At 42.0% G+C, this 22331-nt stretch overlaps 1 protein-coding gene across 1 annotated transcript in view; it reads right to left on the bottom strand.

Moving 5' to 3' along the window:
* Positions 1 to 16560: 16560 nt before the first annotated feature.
* Positions 16561 to 22331, bottom strand: part of PRC1 (protein regulator of cytokinesis 1) — a 62370-nt gene continuing 56599 nt past the window's right edge. The window contains exons 13-15 of the mRNA XM_068275254.1: positions 21490 to 21675; positions 19914 to 19954; positions 16561 to 16864 (exon numbers count right to left, since the gene is read on the bottom strand). Of these exons, the coding sequence (XP_068131355.1) occupies positions 16816 to 16864; positions 19914 to 19954; positions 21490 to 21675 (276 nt within the window). The 3' untranslated portion in view covers positions 16561 to 16815. The remainder of the gene's footprint in view (positions 16865 to 19913; positions 19955 to 21489; positions 21676 to 22331) is intronic.

Here is a 22331-nt window from a genome sequence, read left to right as displayed (position 1 = left end):
CAGCTACTCTCCCCTTAGTGTATAAGTGTGACTGTGCATGAGCAGCTTTGTGCTTCTGTGCAGGTGCAATGCAGAGGAAAAAGCCACACAAGAGCAACTCCATATTGCAGCGCAGGACTGTACTCACACAGGGACAGAGCAGCTGTGATTGTACACAGAGGGGAGTGTGGCCACGAGTCCAACGCAGACAAGCTCTTGTTGGATTTGCTTAGAGCAGGGCTGCCCAATAGGTCGATCGCGATCTACCGGTAGATCGCGACCGCCTCCTTGGTAGATCGCGGCCTCTTGGCCGCGTCTCGTTAATGTTTGTTGCGGCCAGCAGCTCGTGTTTAGCTGCTGGCCGCTGGCCAATAGAATGCATGCAGGCGAGGAGAGAGGCGGCGCGTCCGCTGCGTCATGGCTGGGGGCGGCGGCGGGCAGCCTGTGTAATGTGCGTGTGTAACGTGCCCGGCGCCGCCCCCAGCCATGACGTAGCGGCCGCGCCGCCTCTCTCTTCGCCGCCGCTTCTCTCCTACATCCCATTGGCCTGCCAGAGTCTCTCCTCGCCGCCTCTTCTCCTCCGCCTGCAGGTACATATACCTGGCTAACCTACACTGGGGGGCCCTATACCTGGCTAACCTACACTGGGGGGCCCTATACCTGGCTAACCTACACTGGGGGGCCCTATACCTGGCTAACCTACACTGGGGGGCCCTATACCTGGCTAACCTACACTGGGGGGCCCTATACCTGGCTAACCTACACTGAAGGGACCTATACCTGGCTAACCTACACTGGGGGGCCCTATACCTGGCAAACCTACACTGGGGGCCCATATACCTGGCAAACCTACACTGAGGGCCCATATACCTGGCAAACCTACACTGAGGGCCCATATACCTGGCTAACCTACACTGAGGGCCCATATACCTGGCTAACCTACACTGAGGGCCCATATACCTGGCTAACCTACACTGAGGGCACGCAACCTATGCTGCAGGCACATATACCTGGCTAACCTACGCGGGGGGGGGGGGGCGTGCTTAGCATTTGAGACGTTGGTAGATCTCCTGGCCTCGGCAAATTTAAAAGTAGCTCGCGAGCCGAAAAAGTGTGGGCACCTGGGGCTTAGAGGGTTACTACTGTGGATCGGTGGTTCTAGGATGACGGGGGAAACTGAATATATCTTCCCATAGTGTGCAATTAGCCCAACACAGATAATTAAAGTTCTATTATGTGGTTGTGTGCAGGCCACATACAGCAATATTCCCAGTAGGGATGATCAATAAGATTCAAATAATGCAGAGTTCATGCAGGATTATGTAAATTTTGTATACAAATTTATACAGCTTAAAAAAATGGGACAATTAAGTTCCACTAAGGCATAAATTGATTGGTCCATTTCAAGCTGCATACATAATCCTGTATGAACTCCAAATAATGTGCATCTCACTGATCATCTAATATGCATTGTGCAACATACATTGGAGGTTATGAATGCATTACTAGTATAATGTGCATGCCGCTTTCACTGTGCCCATTATCAAAGTTACATGCATGTTACCTACATGGTAAGTGTTGTGCTATAGGCATCACACCACTTGTGTAAATGCTAATAAAATGGTGCGCATTACTTGATTCACTAGATGCTGGAAAAATGATTTTCCAGCCTCTAGTGAATTAAGTCCTGTGTGTGTACAGCATGGGCACAACACATACTCACTAGTCAGGTTATGAAAAATGATGTGCAATGAAAACCTGTCCATTATCACACACAATTCTCACACCAAGTAGCTGGGTAAGATTGTCCAATGCAACACTGGGATACAATACAGACAATGGCATAGATTCATAAAGACTTATCGAATTAGTTAACGACAGTTCGGTAAAATACCAAATTCGTTAAGTTGATTTCAGGATTCATCAACTTTATCTACAGCTGTTAACGAGCATTCGGTAATTATTTGTTTATGCTGCATTAAAATGGAAGAAAGAGCAATTCATGAAAATGAAAGTGGGCGTGGTTTAGCGTTACATTGGGATTAGTTATCTCCTTCACTGCTCTGTCGTTATTCCTGTCAGATCATTGCTGACAGAGAAGATGGAGCCATTTGCAGTGGTTATGTTTCAGCTGAGAGTGATTCAAAGGTGCAGAAGGGCAAGAATAAGGTCTAAAACCATATCAATTTGCAAGAGAATGGATTTATTTGCTATAACATGACATCTGCATTTCTCTTGAAAGATCTTGTAAGAGAACACAGGCAGTGCCAGGGTTACCCATTTGCTAGCTGCACTATTTTTTTTTTTTAGACAAGGCTCCTATCAAGCCGCAGCTAGTGAAATTGTGGGATTGTCCCAAGCCACTTCTAGAATCCTGGTCCAGGTGTTAAGCCCTATTCAGAATGTTGCTACGTAGTGTTCAAAGGACTGCCTTTTACCCACAATTCCATGAGAATCTTATGGCCTTGTGTTAAATTAACGCTGTAAAATGGAATATCGACCAGTTTCTGAATGGTTACTGAATTGTTATCGAATTCGCCCCGAATGCAAAAAAAAAAACCTTGATGAATACAACTAGAAATCGATAAACTTCAAATTCGGTAATTTAACCACTTCACAACTGAGGGGCTTTACCCCTTCAGCATCCGAGCAATTTTCTCCTTTCAGCGCTCCTTACATTCATTCGCCTATAACCTTATCATTACTTATCACAATAAAATGAACTATATCTTGTTTTGTTTCACCACCAATTAGGCTTTCTTTAGGTGGGACACTATGCCAAGGATTATATTATTCTAAATGAGTTTTAATGGGAAAATAGGAAAAAATTTGGGAAAAAACATTTTCAGTTTTCCACCATTATAGTTTTTAAATAATGCATGCTACTATAATTAAAATCCATGTAACTTATAGGCCCATTTGTCCCAGTTATTACACCGTTTAAATTATGTCCCTATCACAATGTTTGGAGCCAATATTTTATTTGCAAATAAAGGTGCATTTTTTTCAGTTTTGCATCTATCCCTAATTACAAGCCCATAGTTTATAAAGTAACAGTGTTATACCCTCTTGATATAAATATTTAAAGATTTCAGTCCCTAAGGTAACTAAGTTTTTTTTTATTATAATTTTTTTTTAAAAATTTTATTATAAAAAAATTATTGTTAACAATTGGGGAGTATGGGAGTTAATGAGTTAAATGTATTAGTGATAATATTGTATTTGTATCTGACAAATGTGTTTGGGTGTAGTATTACTTTTTGGCCACAAGATGGCCACTTTTTTTTTTTACAGGCATCCTACAAGTGTCGGAAGGACGCTTGCAGGAAGGGAGGCTGGGAAACAGTTTTTTTCACAATGATCGGCTGCTTCTCATAGAAGCATGCTGATCATTGCGGGGGCAGAGATCAACGAACGGGAATGTATTTTCCCGTTCATTGATCTCCGGGCAAGCGGGCAGCAGCGTGCACGATCGCGGCAGTGGCAGGGGGTGCATATAGCTACGCTCTGGGCGGGGAACTGAAGTCCAAAGGAGCGTAGATGTACTGTACCCGGGCGAAGTGGTTAACAAACTGGAAAAAGTTATCTCAAAGACAATGATGAATCGAGGCCATTGGCTTCAATTCATCAAGCATTACCACATTCAGTCTTGATTCATCAAGACTAATCAAATTGGTTATCAACAGTTTGATGAATCCTGAAATCAACTTAACGAATTCGGTATTTTACCAAATTTATTTACAGCTATTAGCGAGCATTCTATAATCATTTGTTAGTAATGCGTTAAAACGGAAGTGCAATTCATGAAAGTGGGTGTGGTTTAGTGTTCCACAAAAGGAGATAACTAATCCTAAATGTGATTGTCCCAAGCCATTTCCAGAATCCTGGTCCAGGTGTTAACCCTGATTCAGAATGTTGCTAGGTAATGTTCAAAGGACTGCATTTTACCCACAAGTCCATGGAAATCTTATGGCCTTGTTTTAAAGTGGTTTAACACCTAGCATTTCAACTTTGCTTTAAAAGATTGCTTACAGCTTAGAAACGATTATGCCAGATTTTTGTTTTTGCAGAAATTCACTGAAATGGATTAAACATGACATTTTAGTGCTGCATTTAGCTAGAAATCCTCCTCCGTGCTTAGGTTTAGTTACAAATGTATCTATTTACAAAGTAATAAACAAACACTGCTCTGAGAGAACAAAGAGGGCTTTCCCAGCAGGCTTTTCAGAGGTCTAATTGCATTCCAAACAAAGATACATTTGTAACTAAAGATAAGAACAGATGCGGATTCCTAGTTAAATCGAACACTAAAATGTCATGTTTAACCCATTCAGTGAATTTCTGCTTAAAAAAAAAAATCTGGCATAATTTCTAAACTGTAAGCAATCTTTTAAAGCAAAGTTGTAATGCTGGGTGTTAAACTGCTTTAAATTACCGCTGTAAAATGGAAATATCGACACGTTACCGAATGGTTATTGATATTTTATCAAATTCACACCGAATGCGGAAAAACCTTAATTAATACAACTAGAAATCAAACTTCGAATTCGGTAATTTAACAAACTGGAAAAAGTTATCTCAAAGACAATGATGAATTGAGGCCAAAGTAAGATGTTAATGCATCAAAGCAGTTACCACATGAGAAGCTGACATTCCTGAGCAGTGAGATAAATTACCGACTTGTTCGGTGATTACCTCAACACATGTCAGCAAATGTCAATTAATCAAGCTTACAGCATTCCATAACATGTGCAGTGATTATCTCCAGCTCTCCCCTGTGGACAACAAGCTTGGAATGCCTTCAGGGTGGATGTCTCCGTGTTTGACATGAGCAGGCAGCTCCAGATGCCTTTCAGTGGTGTAACCCTTTGAGTCCCTGTTTGAAAATGCAAAGATGCTGGTGGTGAAATCACCAAGCATGGCATTTGTAATGTCTCCAGGAAGTTAATCTACATTGTGGCAATTACGTAAAATGTTAGGAAAGACTGATGGACAGATTTAGAGCAGCAGAGGCAGAATAAAAAAACCAGTAAAATAACATGTTTACATCCAAAGGGATGTCAGGAATCCTATTGTAAATTGCTTGTAGCAGCTTGTAACAACACAGAAACATTCCAAGTTGCTCTGCACTGCTCTGCTGTGATCAAACAGCCTTTGATGAATTGAAGCCATAGTAGTTCAGTAACTTAAAGAGAATCTGTATTGTTAAAATCGCACAAAAGTAAACATACCAATGCGTTAGGGGACATCTCCTATTACCCTCTGTCACAATTTCGCCACTCCCCGCCGCATTAAAAGTGGTTAAAACCAGTTTTAAAAAATTTGTTTATAAACAAAATGGCCACCAAAACAGGAAGTAGGTTGATGTACAGTATATCCACACATAGAAAATACATTCATACACAAGCAGGCTGTATACACCCTTCCTTTTGAATCTCAAGAGATCATTTGTGTGTTTCTTTCCCCCTGCATCTCTCATGCACTGAAGTTTCATGCTGCTCTTTTCTTCCTGCAAACAGCTTTGCCCTTGTCTGAATTTCCTCAGTATGTGAAAGCCCAGCCAGCTCAGAGGACGATTTATCCAGCTTGTAAAAGATAAGAGAGAAGAGAGAAGCTGCCCTAATCTAAATAATACACAGGCAGTGTGCATAGAAGGGCCTGGAAGGGGGAGTTCACAGCAGAACCACAACACTGAAGAACTTGGCAGCCTTCCAGACACAGGCCGACAAGTCTGACAGGGGAAAGATACATTGATTTATTACAGAGATGGTGACAGTATAAAGTGCTGCAGTAAGCCAGAACACATTAGAATAGCTTTTGGAACTTGTAGGATGATAACAAAACAGGATGCAATTTTTGTTACGGAGTCTCTTTAAGGAACCTCTACTGCACATGGGAAAATATTGATTAATTAGCACAGTGAAGTGTAAAATACCAAATGCGGTATTTTAACGACTGGGGTTTTGTTATCGAGCAGCATTTGATGAATTGAAGCCATAGGCCTCAATTCACGGAGCATTATCAAACATTTATCATACGTTTGATAATTTACCTCATGGGTAAAATCTCATTTTGAATTTACTAAGGTGTTATATATTTATCGAATGTTTTACCGATAAAACGTTCAACAAATATATAACACCTTAGTGAATTTAAAATGAGATTTTACCCATGAGGTAAATTATCAAACGTATGATAAATGTTTGATAATGCTCCGTGAATTGAGGCCAAAGTGTTTACATGCAGTAATGCACATAGTGTAAATCTACCCTTACTCCCCCAGTTCAGGCAGTTTTTATTTACATTTAACTTCATGTTTAAATTATATAAATGACATTAGGGTTTTAGAGCTAGTTCACAGTGGTCAGAATAATTCTGCATATTATCTCACTGCCCATATAATTCTGTGGGGCTGATCACAGTACTGCATTGTAACACATCACAATATTCTATCACGCTGCATGTAGGCTTTGTATAAAGTCAATGGCCATTCTCCTTTGCGGTTCACAAATATAAAGAATGCGGTATGCAACGGACCACTGTGAATCCAGCCTTAGGCCTCTTGCACACTACATGCGATTCAGATTTGTGATTTTGACACAATTTTACATGCAATTCCAATTTGCGATTTTTTAATTGGTACTGCATGCTGATTTTTTTTCCTAATAGCAGCCAGGGAAAATCAGAATCACAATTGGAGTCGCAAATTGGATTTGCAGTGTGCAGGGGGCCTTACAGTGCAGAGCAGTGCTTTTCAGCGCTGCTAGATTTGGGCGCAGCCAGCGCCACCATAGACTATTATAGGCATCACATCTATAGCAATGCTCAGTGAGTAACGGCGGCACCATCAGAAGATAGAGCCGAAGTTGCTTAAAAAACACAATAATTCAGCCTCCAGCAATCGCTGGAAGCCAAATTATATCATTCCCCCACTATCCATAGCAGCCTGGAGGGGGAATAGTAATTAACACGTATACATGCATGAAGACAGACCGGGCACCAATCCCTTTAACAGTCTGTAAACAAAGGTTGCGCATACACAACTAATGCTATATGTGCTAAAAAGTTTTACAAGAGTTCATATGAATCAATTGCAATCCGCATAAAACCTTCAGTAAATAACAGTCTTCAAAGATGAGTCAACTGGTGCCTCCTATCACCTCCACCAACACCCTGTGAGCAGACACTCACCGGATATATAGACCTCCACTCCGGTCTATTCAAGCCTTGGGACACTTTGGGCCTTCCCCCACCACACCAGAACGAACCGTCACCTCCTTGGTCTTTACAGCAGATATATCTCCATATGACCTCAAAAACAAATGCCTCACATAGCGTAATACCGTAACAATTTATTAAAAGATAAAATGCAATTACACTCACAAGTTTTCTTCTTTGTAAAACAGCGTAGAGTTTGAACACGGGCTCTCCCCCGTTTAGTAGGGCCCCGGCTGGCACTTGTAGTTCCTAGGCTCTGGTAGAGTGGCGTGCACTTCCACTCCAATCCCAAACCTCAGCGCCGCTCGTCCACCCGCACTCGTCTTGGCTTTCACTTCCGTGCCCCAGACCCCGCCTTACATGTTTCGTCTTCACGACTCATCAGAAGCTGAGAGAGTCAGCTTGCGCAAACACGTGAGCAAGCGCCAGCTGGGCACGAAGCTGCTGTAGTGCCGTCCACTATTCCCTGGTCACCCGCATCCCGCACTCCCCGGACACTTTCATCTATGCAGGTTTGATCCATCCAAATGTGATTTGATGTGAATGTACTACTGCAATGTTTTTCGGCAAGATGCTGCATTAAAGAACTTAAAGGGATTGGTGCCCGGTCTGTCTTCATGCATGTATACTACTAGACTGTTGTTCACAGAAATTGATACCGGTGCACATCCTGAGTTTCAGCTATACGCCATCTATTTGAGTGTCTTGGAAAGGGGAAGTGTTCATTGAATACCAAGCAAGTGCAGAGCCTGCCCCTCATGTACACGGACTGGGTCTGAGTGCCAAGTGTTTTTTAACTGCTCTATATTGTACCATAGTAATTAACACGGCCCGGACTTGTGCAAAAGCAGGATCAGCTATATACCGCTGTATCCTGCGCCAAAGTCTACCGGCGCCAATTTCAAATGTTTGCTCACAGTGATTCCGAGGTGCGAGGGATATGGAGGCTGCCATATTTATTTTCTTTTAAGCAATTGCCTTGTTATCCTGCTACTCCTCAGCCTCTAATACTTTTAGCCATAGACCATGAACAAGCATGCAGCAGATCAGATATTCCTGACATTGACAGATTGATAAGATTAGCTGCATGCTTGTTTATGGTGTAATTCAGACACCACTGTAGCCAAACAGATTAGCAGGGCTGCCAGGCAACTGATATTGGTAAAAATTAAGGTGAACCCGAGGTGAGGCATATGGAGGCTCCCATATTTAATTCCTTTTAAACAATGGCTTAGATATCTTTAGTATACATATATCCAAATAAAATCAGCACATATATACATATGTCCAAATAAAATCAGCACATATATACATATGTCCAAATAAAATCAGCACATACTGGTAAATTCAATGTATGAGTGCATAACCCAAATCAAAAATTATAAAAATGAGAAAAGACCAAAGTGCAAGAATATTTCACATTGAATCATGTTCATTTATCAGTCCCACAGCCATCTTTTCAAAAAGCATCCAGTTGTACGCACACATGAACACGAATGGGGTTGTCACCACTGTTTGTAATTATGTATACACATTGTAGCTTTTGCAAAATAAAGCAACCTGCTCCACCACTGATTTTGAGCAACTTACTAATGCCCGATTACATCCAGTCTGCCCGAGACAATCCACTCCTTACCAGATTTGTGCCACGACATATTAGGTCAGGTTCCAAGAGAAATCTGATCTCAATGTTCCATTCCCAACTGTAGTCATTTAAATTTGCAAACGCTATTACATGTACTGTATACAAAAATTTCCTGGAAATTGGGTTTTAACCACTTGAGGACCAGTGCTAATCCCCCCCCCCCCCCCCAAAGACCACTGCAGCTTTAAGGACTTGCTGCATGGCCGCACAACAGCACATAAGTTATTTCCCCCCCTTTCTCCCCACCAACAGAGCTTTCTGTTAGTGGGGTCTGATCGCCCCCCAGATGTTTTTCTGACTTTTAATAATAATAATAAAAAAAAAGTCTTCTTTAATTTTTTTCTCTGCTGCACTGCTACAGCAGTGTCACAAGCATCTAGCCACAGAGTTAATTTTTCAACAGCACAGAGGACCTGTAAGAGCAGTTCACTAGTAGGAAACGCCCCATCAGCTGCCAGCTCCACGCTTCCTAGATGCCTCTATGGGTTACATGACTGACTTTTTCAAACAAACAAATATATAGTTCATTTCTCTTTACTAACAACCAGGGATGGATTACTGGAGAAGCCACAAAGGCTTGCGGGTTGCAGCTGGACTTGTAAAAAAAATGCAAATGAAAAAAGCAGTCTACAAATATGGAGCAACACGTGGAAGAGGGGTGCTACTAAAGAGAGCTGTTCAAGAGGTGCTGCTGTACATGGAGAGTATACGTAGAATGGGGCTGCTGCATATGAAAGGAGAGCAAGAATGTTGCCAGCCCTGGCACTATTATAAATACAGCATTACCAACAATAAAGAACCGGGAGGGTGAACTAGTGCTTTATAGACTAAGGGAGAGTGAGCAGTTTCAATAGAAGGAAAAAATTACCTTGTTCATGTGAAGAGGGCCATCGCAGAGAAGGTTAATTTACCTGTATGACCGCCTCCTGCTGCTGCACTCCCTCCTACCAACACTTCCTTCTACACAGCTAGAATTCAAGCTTTGAAGCAGGAAGGGTGCGTTTCCACTAGTGCGGTGGGAAATCGCCGCGGATTCTCCTCGGACGAATTCGCATGCAGGAGCGAAATCGCATGCGGTTGTATGCAAATTTTACCGCGAATTCGCATACGATTTCGCATGGATGACGCTGTGTGCGAATTTAACCATGTCAGTGCCTGTGTGCTTTTTCATTGATTCCATGCGAAATCGTATGTGAATTCCCATGAAAATTCGCATGAAAAAACACCATGCGAATTCCCTATTAAATACATTGTATGCGAATCGCATGCGTGTGTGCGGTGTCCGAATTCGGATGGCTCTGCTGAGCAGATTTTTCCTGCACAAGAAAACGCTCCGTTTTCCTGACAAGTGGACACAGGCTCATTCACTTTTATTGGTTATGCGAATTTGCATGCGGGGAACGCATGCGAATTCGCGTTAGTGGAAACACACCCGAAGTATTGGGCAAATGGAAAGCCGCAGCAAGAAGCTGTCACTTAGCGCTCTCTGCTGCTGTCCCTCAAACACAAAACAGGTACAGTTTTGCGTCTCTCGAAACTGTGCTAGCTCATCTCTATTATGGACCACAGTTAGCCTTGTATCTTGGTATTGTATAAATTTCAAATGTAAGGACAGATTCATGATCTCTTTCTACATATGGTCAATGAGATGCAAATCATTTCAACTTGCATACAGATTCAATACAATTTGAAACTGGATCATTCAGATTTATTATTTTCTGTTGAAATGGGCTGATCCATTTTCAAGCTGCATACAAATCAAGATAATTTGCATATCCTTTGACCAATCTCTTTCATACCCTAAATGTAAGTATAACATCAATTGGTTGATGCAGGAAGGTAACAGATTACAGGTAGCACTTATGATGCCCATACACGGTACAAATAAAATGTTAGATTTTTCTGTTTATTCGACCAAAACAATCGAATAGATTAAAAATCAATACTTTTTTAATCTTTTTTTTCATTAAAAACCTGATCGGATATGTTGGAAAAATCTGGGTGATAGTTTGTGAAATTTTATACCGTTTGGTAGGTTGAATAAGAAAAATACTATAAGATCAAACCAACTTTTTCTTTGTTTATTCATCAATATGTCTGATAATTTTTCTGTGATTTTTTGAAAAATCGAATGTTTTTGTATGGTACCTCGAAAAGAATTTAAAAAACTATTCGACCAAATGGATTAATCAAATTTCTCTGACAAAAAAAAAAAAAAGAAGAAATTAAAAAATTGTACCATGTATGGGCACCATCAGGCACAGATATCAGATAATTATAACAGAAATACAGCATAGAAGTAAACTACTGCCAACTGTTCTTGCTCTTTTCAAGATTTGAGGACATGAGTTTCACGTGCTAAAAATCCCTGCTGCAGATTCCAAGAATTGAAACTCACACCCTGCATTAACAGCCACCACTGTGCGCTACCCATCCATATAGCGCTTGCACGGGTGTAAACCCAATTAAATTAATAAGTGAATGATTGCTGCTGTTGCAAACAGCAATTATTCATTAAGTTTTTTTGTTTTTAAAAAAGGTTAAAAAAAATAAAAAAATGGTGTAAGTGTAAAAATACATTGGGTCACCTGTACTTGGCCTTATAAGATACATGAGGCAGCTAAAACAAAATCAGATTTACTTACCTGGAGCTTACTCCAGCCCCTAGAAGCCTATGTGTCCCTCGCCGCAGTTCTGCTTTCAGCCATTGTCCTCGGGTCCCCACCAAAGCAGCTGCCAACTCGGGAAGGTCTGTAGCTTCTGTGCAAGTGTGCACCCATAGCAGCCATGGGACCTGGCTGAGAGCGGAGCTTTGGCCTAAGGTAATCAGGTAAGTAAATCTGATTTTCTTTTAGTTTCCTCATGTATCCTTTAAGATGTGTACCTCTGACTGCCACCTGTAGTGATGGGGCAAGAGCACCCCCAAACTGTCATCCTAGTTATCAGATGATTGCTACAGACATGAGGATTATGGACCACTACATGCCACCTTGTAATGAATTAAGACATATGTGGTGTCTTAACCAAGAATAGCCAAGGAATATATTACTAGTTGTTTTAGCAGTGGCATTTGTTACCTGAAAATTAGGAAGGATGGAACACCAAAAACAGGGAGGCTGTAGGGGACTGGCAGAAACCCAAAGTGAAACTTTTTTTCAGGGCCCATTCACACTTAGAAGCACAAAACGCCGACGTTTTTTGCGGGAGTGATTTTTCCGCGATTTCACACAGAATAATCACTGGACAGATCGCGTTTAGCGCTTCTATAGCACCGAGATGCGAAATCGCCTGAAAATGGTGCAGGCTACTCGTTTGCGTTTCACGATTAGGCAATTTGTGGTGATTAGCGCAAATCGCCCACGTAAGAACGGCCCATAGGGTTTTATTACACTAGCGCTTTCAAAAGCTCTAGTGTGAATGGGCCCTTAGGGCCCTTTTCCACTACGGCGTTTGCGATGCCTGAATCGCAAAACCGCTAGTGATTTTTCAGATCGCTACAGTTTGCTTTTAACATAGGAATCGCGGTAGGTCATTTCCACTGCCGAGATTCATTTTTTTACCTGATCGCGATCGCACGGCGGAGCGATTGCCGCGATTTTGCTATGCATTGCATAGCATAGCAAAATCGCGATCGCAAACGTCGGAAAATCACCGGGAATTTACCTTTTGCGATTCAGCAATCCCTAGCGTTCAGCGTGAACGCTAGCGATTGCTAGTGGAAAAGGGCCCTTAAAGCCATTACAGATTTCCTTTAAAGGGAACCTTAACAGAGGGATATGGATATTTCCTGGTTGCTTGTCAGTCCTGCTGATCTCTTTGGCTGCAGTAGTGGCTGAATCACACACCTGAAACAAGCATGGAGCTAATCCAGTCTGACTTCAGTCAGAGCACCAGATCTGCATGCTTGTTCAGGAGCTGTGGCTGAAAGCAATATAGAGAGACACAGGATCAGCAGGCAACTGGTATTGTTTTAAAAGGAAAAATACATATCCTTCTCAGTTTATGTTCCCTTTAAGGTGTCTTTAATGTATCTTCAGTGGGATTTCCTGGCATATATTAACTCAATGAACTCTAGAATCACTTTCATTGTATAAAAATAAAAACATCAGCTAAAAATTGGAGTATAGAATTTTAATTTACTATACAATAACTGTACAAAATATTGAAAGCAATACATCAAATGTATTTCCACAAAGCGGTTCTATTTTTACATATGATGCCGCAAGCCCGATCCTCTTTTTGCACAAATCTAGCGCTACAGACATTTCTGTACATTATAAAAAAGGCCTCATCAAATTAATTGGGTTTTAGGTAACCCATAGTGGTAGAGTGTATAAAGTGTTGTTGTAGAAGCTCTAATATTTGGAGCAATAATACCTTAGCCATATTTATGCCATACTTTCTTAGGTATTGTCACCATCAAAAATTACCCTTATAGGTATAGTTAATTACCCTTATAGGTATATTTACAAACATTGCTTACTGCTAAAAACAAGAATCAACATCTCAGATGTGGAAGATTTGTAGTTGCCTGCCTTTTTAGAGCTCCCATCAATGTAGTGTGTGCTTAACACCATTACAGACCACACTGTCGCTATAGCCTGTGGCATTTACAGAAGAAGTCAGAAAAGGCAACTGTAGAATCCCCTTCCTTAGCCTGGAGTGTGCTCTATCCTTCCTTAGCCTGGAGCGTGCTCTATCCTTCCTTAGCCTGGAGCGTGCTCTGCTAACCTGACAAGTGTGATACACTGTTCATCAGGACAAAGACAACCGTAAACACCCAAAACATGTTGTAACCCCTTTAGATCCTATTCAGAACTAAGGCCTGGAACCCACTGGCAGCACTTTTCTAAGCCTTTTGTAAGCGCTTGTGATTTGAAACGCTCTTGCTAATGTAATGCTATGGGTGTGATCCCACTTCAGGGATTTGATTAAAAAAAAATAAAAAAAATACCCTGTAGTCTTACATTAGCAATACCTTTTCAAATCCCTAGCGCTTAGAAAAGCGCTCCTAGTGGGTCCTAGGCCTCAGGGTTTTACCCCTTGAATTGGGCTTTAAAGTGAACTGTCTATGGTTCACTTTAAAGAATTCAATTAGGCATTAAAGAAATAGCATTCCCAAAGTTAAATTAGTTTTTGCACCGACATTCTTTTGTTTAGAAGTTTGCTTGAAAGATCATTAATAACTGCTCCCCCCCCCCCTCCCCTCCCCTTTAAAAGGAGACCTAACCTAAGCAAGGCTACCAAAGGTGAGCCAGAGGTATGTTCATGCAGCATCCTCTTCCAGTCATGCCTCTTTCAGTCTGAAAAATCAGACTTTAGTCAAAAGTCAAATTATCCGAGGAGTGATTACAAGGACTGGGGGAAAAGAGCAGAACGGACAATGCACAAAGTATGTGGATCCAGCATGAACATACCTATGCCTCAAATTTATGCCTGGTACACACCATGCAATTTCCCATCAGATAGATAGCTCGATAGTTAATTTCTGACAGATTCGATTGGATTTCCGATTGTTTTTTCTGAACACTTCTATTCAAATTGATCAGAAAATCGATCGGAAATCAGATTGGACCTGTAGGAAATTATCTATTGGACCCATCTGACGGGAAATTGCATGGTGTGTACCAGGCTTTATGGCCTAGATGGTTTACAAGAATTTAATGTAAACGTTCCTGCTGTACTAGTTCCCCAAGGTAGATACACATCGTTTCTCAAGATGACGGTGCCTTATGCTGGGCATACACGGCTCGATTTTGCCGCTCGACCATGTCGCTGCTCGATGCCGCAGTCAATTATTTTATCTTCCGCTCGTTTTTCTTATCTTTTTCCATTCACTTCAATCCGGAATCGAGCGGCGAAACGATTGGGCGGGAGATCGGAAATGTCGGAAATTATCGAGCCATCTTAATGGCTCAAAATCGAGCTGTGTATTCCCAGCATTACTCAAGCTATTCATCCATCTAATTTGCAGGCATTAGAAAGAATGAATACAGAGTCAGAAGAATATTCAATAAGTATTACAGCTGGTAATATTATGGATAAGCAACATTTTTTTAAATTACATGTTATTCTGATTTAACATCCAATACAATAAAACTCTGTAGAATTCCCCTTTAAAGGGAACCTAAACTGAGAAGGATATGGGTTTTTCCTTTTGAAATAATACCAGTTGCCTGACTCTTCTGCTGATCCTGTGTCTCTAACACTTTAAGCCACAGCCCCTCAACAAGCATGCAAATCAGGTGCTCTGACTGAAATCAGACTGGATTAGCTGTATGCTTGTTTCAGGTTGTGATTCAGCCACCATTGCAAACAAAGAGATCAGCAGGACTGCCAGGCAACTGGTATTGTTTAACCACTTGATGACCCAGCCTTTACCCCCCCCTTAAGGACCAGCGCTGTTTTTTGTGATCTGTGCTGGGTGGGCTCTGCAGCCCCCAGCACAGATCAGGGTGTATGCAGAGCGATCAGATCGCCCCCCTTTTCCCCCCCTATGGGGATGATGTGCAGGAGGGGTCTGATCGCTCCTGCCTGCCTGAGGTTTGCGGGGGGAGGGGGGGACACTTTAAAGCCCCCCTCCGCAGCGAAATTCCCCCCCTGGTGATCGGGGCTGCACAGGATGCTATCCGTCCTGTGCAGCCTGTGACAGGATGATTGGCCGGGGATCGCCAATCTGCCTTACGGCGCTGCTGCGTAGCAGCGCCGTTCAATGTAAACAAAGGAGACAAATATCTCCTGCGTTTACATTTAGTCTGCGAGCCGCGATCAGTGGCTCGCAGGCTATTCACGTTGACCCGCTCCGTGATGTAACAGGAAACAGCCGCTCGCGCGAGGGGCCTTTCCTGATTAACTAGGGAGGCACCTGGCGACGCATATCTGCGGCGCTGGTCCTCCAGCTACCACTTTGCCGCCGCACGGTATGAGTGTGCGGTCGGCAAGTGGTTAAAAGGAAACATCCATATCCCTCTCAGTTTAGGTTCCCTTTAAGAGGGGATGACCTGTACCTGTATGGTGCAAGAATGAAAATATTTTCTAGTGCTATCATGTTCTTAGCAAATATCAGGAACACCTACCGACTTATACTAAAACACAGTGGGTAACGTCAGCAATGCCCCATTTGGATACTAGGCTTTTGCCAGCTAAAAATAACCATTCCTAATCATTTCTGCTGACACCCAGTCATAGTAAGTGTGCTGGGCTTGGCCAAGCTGTAGAACACTTGTGGAAGAGGGAGACTCCCCGTAGCTCTCAGACACAGCAATACTGGGGAAAAACACTGTGCGGCCAGTTGCTTTTTGCCCAGGCGTTGATGGATGTAGAAGACAAGCAGGCCTGTACGGACAAGACCATTTTATCCATCAAAGGTTTGAGGTCTGTAAGTACCTTTATCCACAAACCCAAACTAAAAGGTTAAACAAAATAAAAGTTAACATTGAAAGGAAGTTAGTGCTTACGAGAAGTGCTGAACACTCCTACAAAACAATAGCAAATAACTTTGCAGGCATCATATAAAATAAAATCAGTAAGTGGAAATAGCTGTAGTGACATTTAAATGTGCAAAATGTGGTCATGATTATTTTAGAACTAAAACCGTATATACAGAAATAAAACATTAAACCTTTGTGAGAACTGAAGCCAAACAGTCCATATGGAGGGGTTATGAAGCTCATATTATACAGTACAGCTTGAATAAATGCAAGTTGTGAAGAGTCACCTTCAGAGATGGTAAATAAAAAGGTTTATCTTGAAGCAAATGTCTATCAGTACTACCAAAGAGATGAGATTACAGTGCAAAATTAGCATGGACTTTGGAGCAGGTTCCCCTCTACTTAAAGAGTCCCGGGAATGCCACCTTCATCTGAAGAATCCCAGAATATATACACCGCAGCCACAGCATATGTACATCTGAATCCACGGCCATTTCAGTCTCCGTTTCTGGACCAGAAACTACATGTGAGTTATTGTAGAGTTCAGGGCTCTGGGGTTGGTGTTAGCTCTTGTAGCTTTTGAAAGTTCTCGCTGTAAAAGGAAAATGATTCATTAGCTAAAAATAAAAAAAAAACACAGGTAAAAGAAGCAATAAGACAAAACATGCAGATAAACATCTCTGAAACATAAGATAGTCCCCTACTTACAAATGACTCCAGTTACAATTTTTCTTATACAAAGTTGGCTCCATGTACAAAATATACAATATGGTTATGATGGCATTTTTGTCATATGTTACAGTATTGTTTAAACTGTTGTAGGTAGTTTAAAACAAAATAAATGCACATTGAAAACAACCCACATATTGTTTATGCTATACAGTATGTTTAAAGCGGAATATAACCCTGCATTTCAACTTTGCTCTAAAACATTATTTACAGTATATTATATGCAACCAGCATTTTTTTTTTTTACTAGACCAGCATTGGAAGGGTTACACAGTGCTTTAAAGTTCCTGGAGATTTCTGCAGACGCATCCGAAGCTGACATAGATACATTTTGTTTACATAAATGTATCTAAGTGTCACTCTCTGACTGAGAAGGAGCTGGAGGACAGCCAAAGAGTGTGCAACATTTCTCAATAGATACATTTAACTAAATAGAATGTAACAATCTGAACTTCTGCATATCTCTCCACGGAACTTTAAACCTCTGTGTTTAACCCTTCCAATGCTGGTCTAGTAAAAAAAAATATGCTGGTTGCATATAATATGCTGTAAATAATGTTTTAGAGCAAAGTTGAAATGCAGGGTTACATTCCGCTTTAAACAGAGTTGCCTGAAAGTAAAGCTTTTGACCATGTTTCACCATTTTTAATCCAGGATTCAACTTACAAATTCAGTGTACAAACTCCCAGAACATAACCTGTTTGTAAGTAGGTGATTGCTTGTACTATAGGTAAGTGCCAAACAACCTGAATGCCAGTTTATTTCTCATTATGAGAATTCTAACAGACGTTACCACACTACCTACTTTAGAAAAAAAAAATTTTCATGAAGCTTGTCCGTGTGCTGAAAGAGATTAGGTTGCAGCAACACAACAGTAGATACTTTGTACAGGAAACATAGAAGACCATATGATCCAGTGTGCTAAAGGGAATGACTTTTTGCCTTCAGTAACCAGACTCCAGCTGTAATTTTCCAGCTGTAAAGAGTAAACATTGCTACATGTGACAGTATATTAAAGTGAACCTGAGATGGGAATTAAAAGAAAAAAAAATTATACATACCGGGGCTTCCTCCAGGCTTTTCCCTCCCTCGCCGTCCTTGTTCTTCTGCAATTGGCTCCCGAAAGTCCTCCGGTCTGGGGCAAACTGCGCATGCGGGCCACGCACCTCTGTAGCCTGGAGCGTTCTGCACTCACACAGGGCGCTCCCGGCACCAGGAGCATGTGCGGCTGGACTGCGCCTGCTGGAGAATTTTCTGGGGCCAGTTGCGGACAAACGAGGAGGATGGTGACACGTTTTTGTCTTTTTTTTTCTCCCATTTTAGGCACACTTTAAACTCAATGGACATGGTCCCTAGAATTCACTTCAGCTAAAACAGATTTACGGATTAGGGAAAAGTCTAATAAGGAGGAGGCCTGATTGAGAGCTACTAATCTGTCAGCTGTTTGTAAACCGCCCAGCTACTCCCTAAAGACTGCAGGGACACTTATGCTGGGAATACACAATGCAACTTCCTGTCCGATCCTTGGGAATTGGGCTATTTGTTTCGACATGTCCAATCTGTTTTCGATCGAGAAAGGAATCGATTTTGCAAGGTTATCGGAAAATCGATCCCTTTATCGTTGTGGAGCAGTTTGGACATGTAAACACGGTACAACTTTCCGTCCAATCACCTGTCGATTGGATGGGAAATTGTATTGTGTGTTCCCAGCATTGAAGCAAACCTGAAGCCAAATTTAAATGAAAAAACTAAAACCGATACATACCTATGGAGATGGGAGGCTCTGGGTCCTATAGAGCCTTCCCATTCCTCTCCTGGTCCCCATTACAGTGCCATCATTTACGTTAGCAGTGCTTGAACGATGGGTGGAAAACTGCTCTGTTCCGCCACGGGAGGCTTCTAAAGTCTTCAGTAGCCTAAGTGCTCCTATAGACAGGCAGCACTGTACTGCACCTGCAGGAGCACACTCTCTTGCACATGCGCAGTACAGAGCACTCGGGCTCCTGAAGCCTTCTGCGGCGGGTGATTTGGACGGTTGTGAAGGCGCTGGCGGAGGGGACAAGGAGAGAAGCGGGAAAGGCTCTATAGGACCTAAAACCTTCCCGCTCCATAGGTTTTTGTTTTTTTAGTTACATTTGGCAGCCTGACAATTTAGACAAAGCCACCTAATCCATCATTCCTTTCTTTTTAAAACCTCTCATACTCTTGAAGGGCATTTTATAGGATACCGTGAACTCTTAACCTTAAATACAACAAACCCAGCATAAAGTTAAAGCAAGAAGAGGTTAGTTCCAAAGCCACATACAAATGTCAGTAACCAATGAGCCTCAACAGGACAAAAGATAAATGCTGAACAGACACAAGAGGTCTGTATACACCGCTAACACTACTGCTTTGTATTGCAGTATAATAGCCCCAAATGTATTTTACTGTATATGTATCAATCATGAATTACTGCTCAGCAGTGGGAAGGGACTATGCATTACTGTGCTTGGAGATCAGATTTATCCTTTGCCCAAAATCAAAATGTGGTTAGTAAAATTCACTCGGTTATACAAACATCAGCAAATGATCAGTACGCAAAAGCAGGTTGTTAGCAGCAACACAGTCAGGTTTCAGTATCTTATATGCATTTGCCTCTGCCTATTAGAGTGGATATTGCAGCATGGAAGGTGCGTGGATTCTGGTGTTCCCGTGATGCATGCCTTCCTGGGACAAACATTTAGTATCTTAATGTATGACATTTTAAATGGTGTTAAATCATTTCTGGTTAAGGAGACAAAATGTAAAGCCTCTGCTGCCCACATTAATGGAAAAGTTACTGTAACCCGAAAAAAAAACAAAAAACAAACAGAAAACCTAAGGTGAATCCCAGATGCATGCACCAAGTTTGCTGTTTCGTGGATACAGACCTGGAGTATATGGTTGTGGAGTCAATGTGTGTGGCATCCCTCTACAAACATAGATGAAATTAACCAGTATGAATGGTGAGTAAACACAAGGTGTGTATTCTATGTTTAGAACAAGTATGGCTTCTAAATACTATCCTTGGCTTTCATGTCAGTGACACTCAACTAAAGATTGGCAACATACCAACCATGTTATGTGCCATTTTAAAGTATCTTGTTCCCTCATCCTATGTTTACTTTAAACGCTTATTTCTTGCTGAACCTGAATCTTGACCCTACAACAAAGGTGACAGCAATTGCCAGGTAGATGTACGGTTATAATCCGGGTTATGTGCTTGGGGCATCCACATTTACCCATTTCTGTTTGGTGCCATCCCAACACTGAGCTCTTATGCATGCTAGTGGCGGAATCTTTAGCTCATGGGACAATGAGACTTGTTGCTTAAATGTTTACTCCAGTACTCTGTAGGGTCTTTCCAGACTGGATACGTTTGAAAAGCATACAGTATTAGTAGCAGAGCAACACTAACCAGATTGAATTGCAGGGCAGCAATACAGGTTTCCCTTCTCTACACATATTCATTCCATCAGCTACACCAGTGTTTCCCAAATTGGTCCTCAAGGTCCACTAACAGTGCATGTTGTGCATTAACCTCTCAATACATGGGTAGAGCAATTAGAATGTTAGTATGTGGATTTACTACCAGTTTGGATTACCACAAAACATGCAATGCTGGTGGGCTGTAGGGACAGGTTTGGAAAACACAACTCGGCTTCAGCTGAAATATAAAGACTAGCTACATTTACTTCCTAAAATACAGCTACAATTGTCTGGATATGCTGTGGCGTTGTCAGTAACAAAGTACACTGCTCTCTATGTACAGTTGAAGTCTGAAATGAATGATCATTACATGAATTAAGGTAATACACTGAAATTAATTTGGGGTTTTATTAAGGCATGCCCATGCACCAATTTCTTGTCATTGGTTATAGTGACTACTACAGTGGAAACAGCAGCTTTCAAAGCAGAATGCTGAAATCTGACTTCTAGAGACCACCGTATTCCACTAGTGGAAATTTTATATACATTCTATTTAAAATTCACTAAATTTAGAGTTTCCACTGAACCAGCTGCAATGCTGGTCACGTGACTATGGCAGCCAGTCAGCTACATTCAGACTTCACTAATTGGCTATTTTGGGACTCAAGCTGCTACAAGACTCTCTACCCCGAGCTGTCACAGTAAACAGAAGTGTGATGTAGGTTAACATGTTCCCACCACAAGGACCTGCCATCAGCCTATTACAGTTGCTAGCATCAGAGTAACAAATGCCTCAATTGCTAGCAACACCAGTCATTTCATCAAGTCAAATTGAATACACTTCAATAGCCTCAATTCACTAAGCAGTTTAGACTAGTCTACTGATGGTTTATTGTCTACTGATGGTTTATTGTGTGTTGATTTGTAATTGTAGAATCTTAAAATGTGACTGTGGTACACCCAAGCTGTTGGAGGCTTTCCTATATCACTGACTGTGTGCTGTTGAGGTTGGTGTTTGTCTAAGAAAATGTGAATTACCGCAAACTCAGAATAGGTGCTGGCAACAGAGTTAATGCTGTGGTTACGCTGGGCAGGTAATGTGAGTTGGCACCCACCGCTGATAGCGGTTCCATTTAATGTGGACACGTTTTCCTTGTTCTTCTCCATCAGCCTCATTTGTGGAGTTTTGAACACCCTGGTTGGAGTTCGGATAGGAAGTCCAGGCTAAGAAGTAATGAAAAAACAAATATTCTGTTATTTCTTAATCAGTTATAGAAAAGTAAGAACTCAGATCTAGATAGACAAGAACGTATTAGTGGACACTTTCAGGACGGAGCTCCTCTACCCAGAGTGCCCATCGATCCTTGCTGTTATATGCTTTATCTCAAGAGTTGGAGACTGAGTTTAACATAAACCTGAGGTAAAGTTTGGGTGGGGGGAAATCACTGCCCAGGAGCCTGCAGCTGCTCTTCTCTTCCATAAGCATGGCAGTGTTGCAGCCACACAACGATGGGCGCACCTGCACAGTAGCATGGAGCCGCTTGTGCACAAGCGGCTCTGGCTTACCGCGCAGACGCCATACGATTGCACTCGTGCTTGAAGAGGAGCACAGCCCCAATGAGATTACGACAAGCCCTTGTCTGTAATCTATGGGGGATCCGCAAACGCCAATGGAGAGGCTTCCCTCTTCTTAGGGAAGTATATGGTTTTTGACCAGAGATTTGGCTCGGGTACACTTTAACTAGTTCCCCGCCCGCGTACAGTATATCTACGCTCCTTTGGACTTCACTTCCCCGCCCGGAGCGTAGATATATGTACCCCCGCCGCTGTCCGCTCTCCCGCTCGCACTCCCGCGATCGTGCACGCCGCTGCCTGCTCGC

The sequence above is a fragment of the Hyperolius riggenbachi genome, chromosome 3 (assembly GCF_040937935.1).
Source record: "Hyperolius riggenbachi isolate aHypRig1 chromosome 3, aHypRig1.pri, whole genome shotgun sequence".
NCBI classification, from domain to species: domain Eukaryota; kingdom Metazoa; phylum Chordata; class Amphibia; order Anura; family Hyperoliidae; genus Hyperolius; species Hyperolius riggenbachi.
The sequence above is the reverse complement of the archived record's forward strand: the minus strand, read 5'-3'. Positions and strand labels throughout refer to the sequence as shown.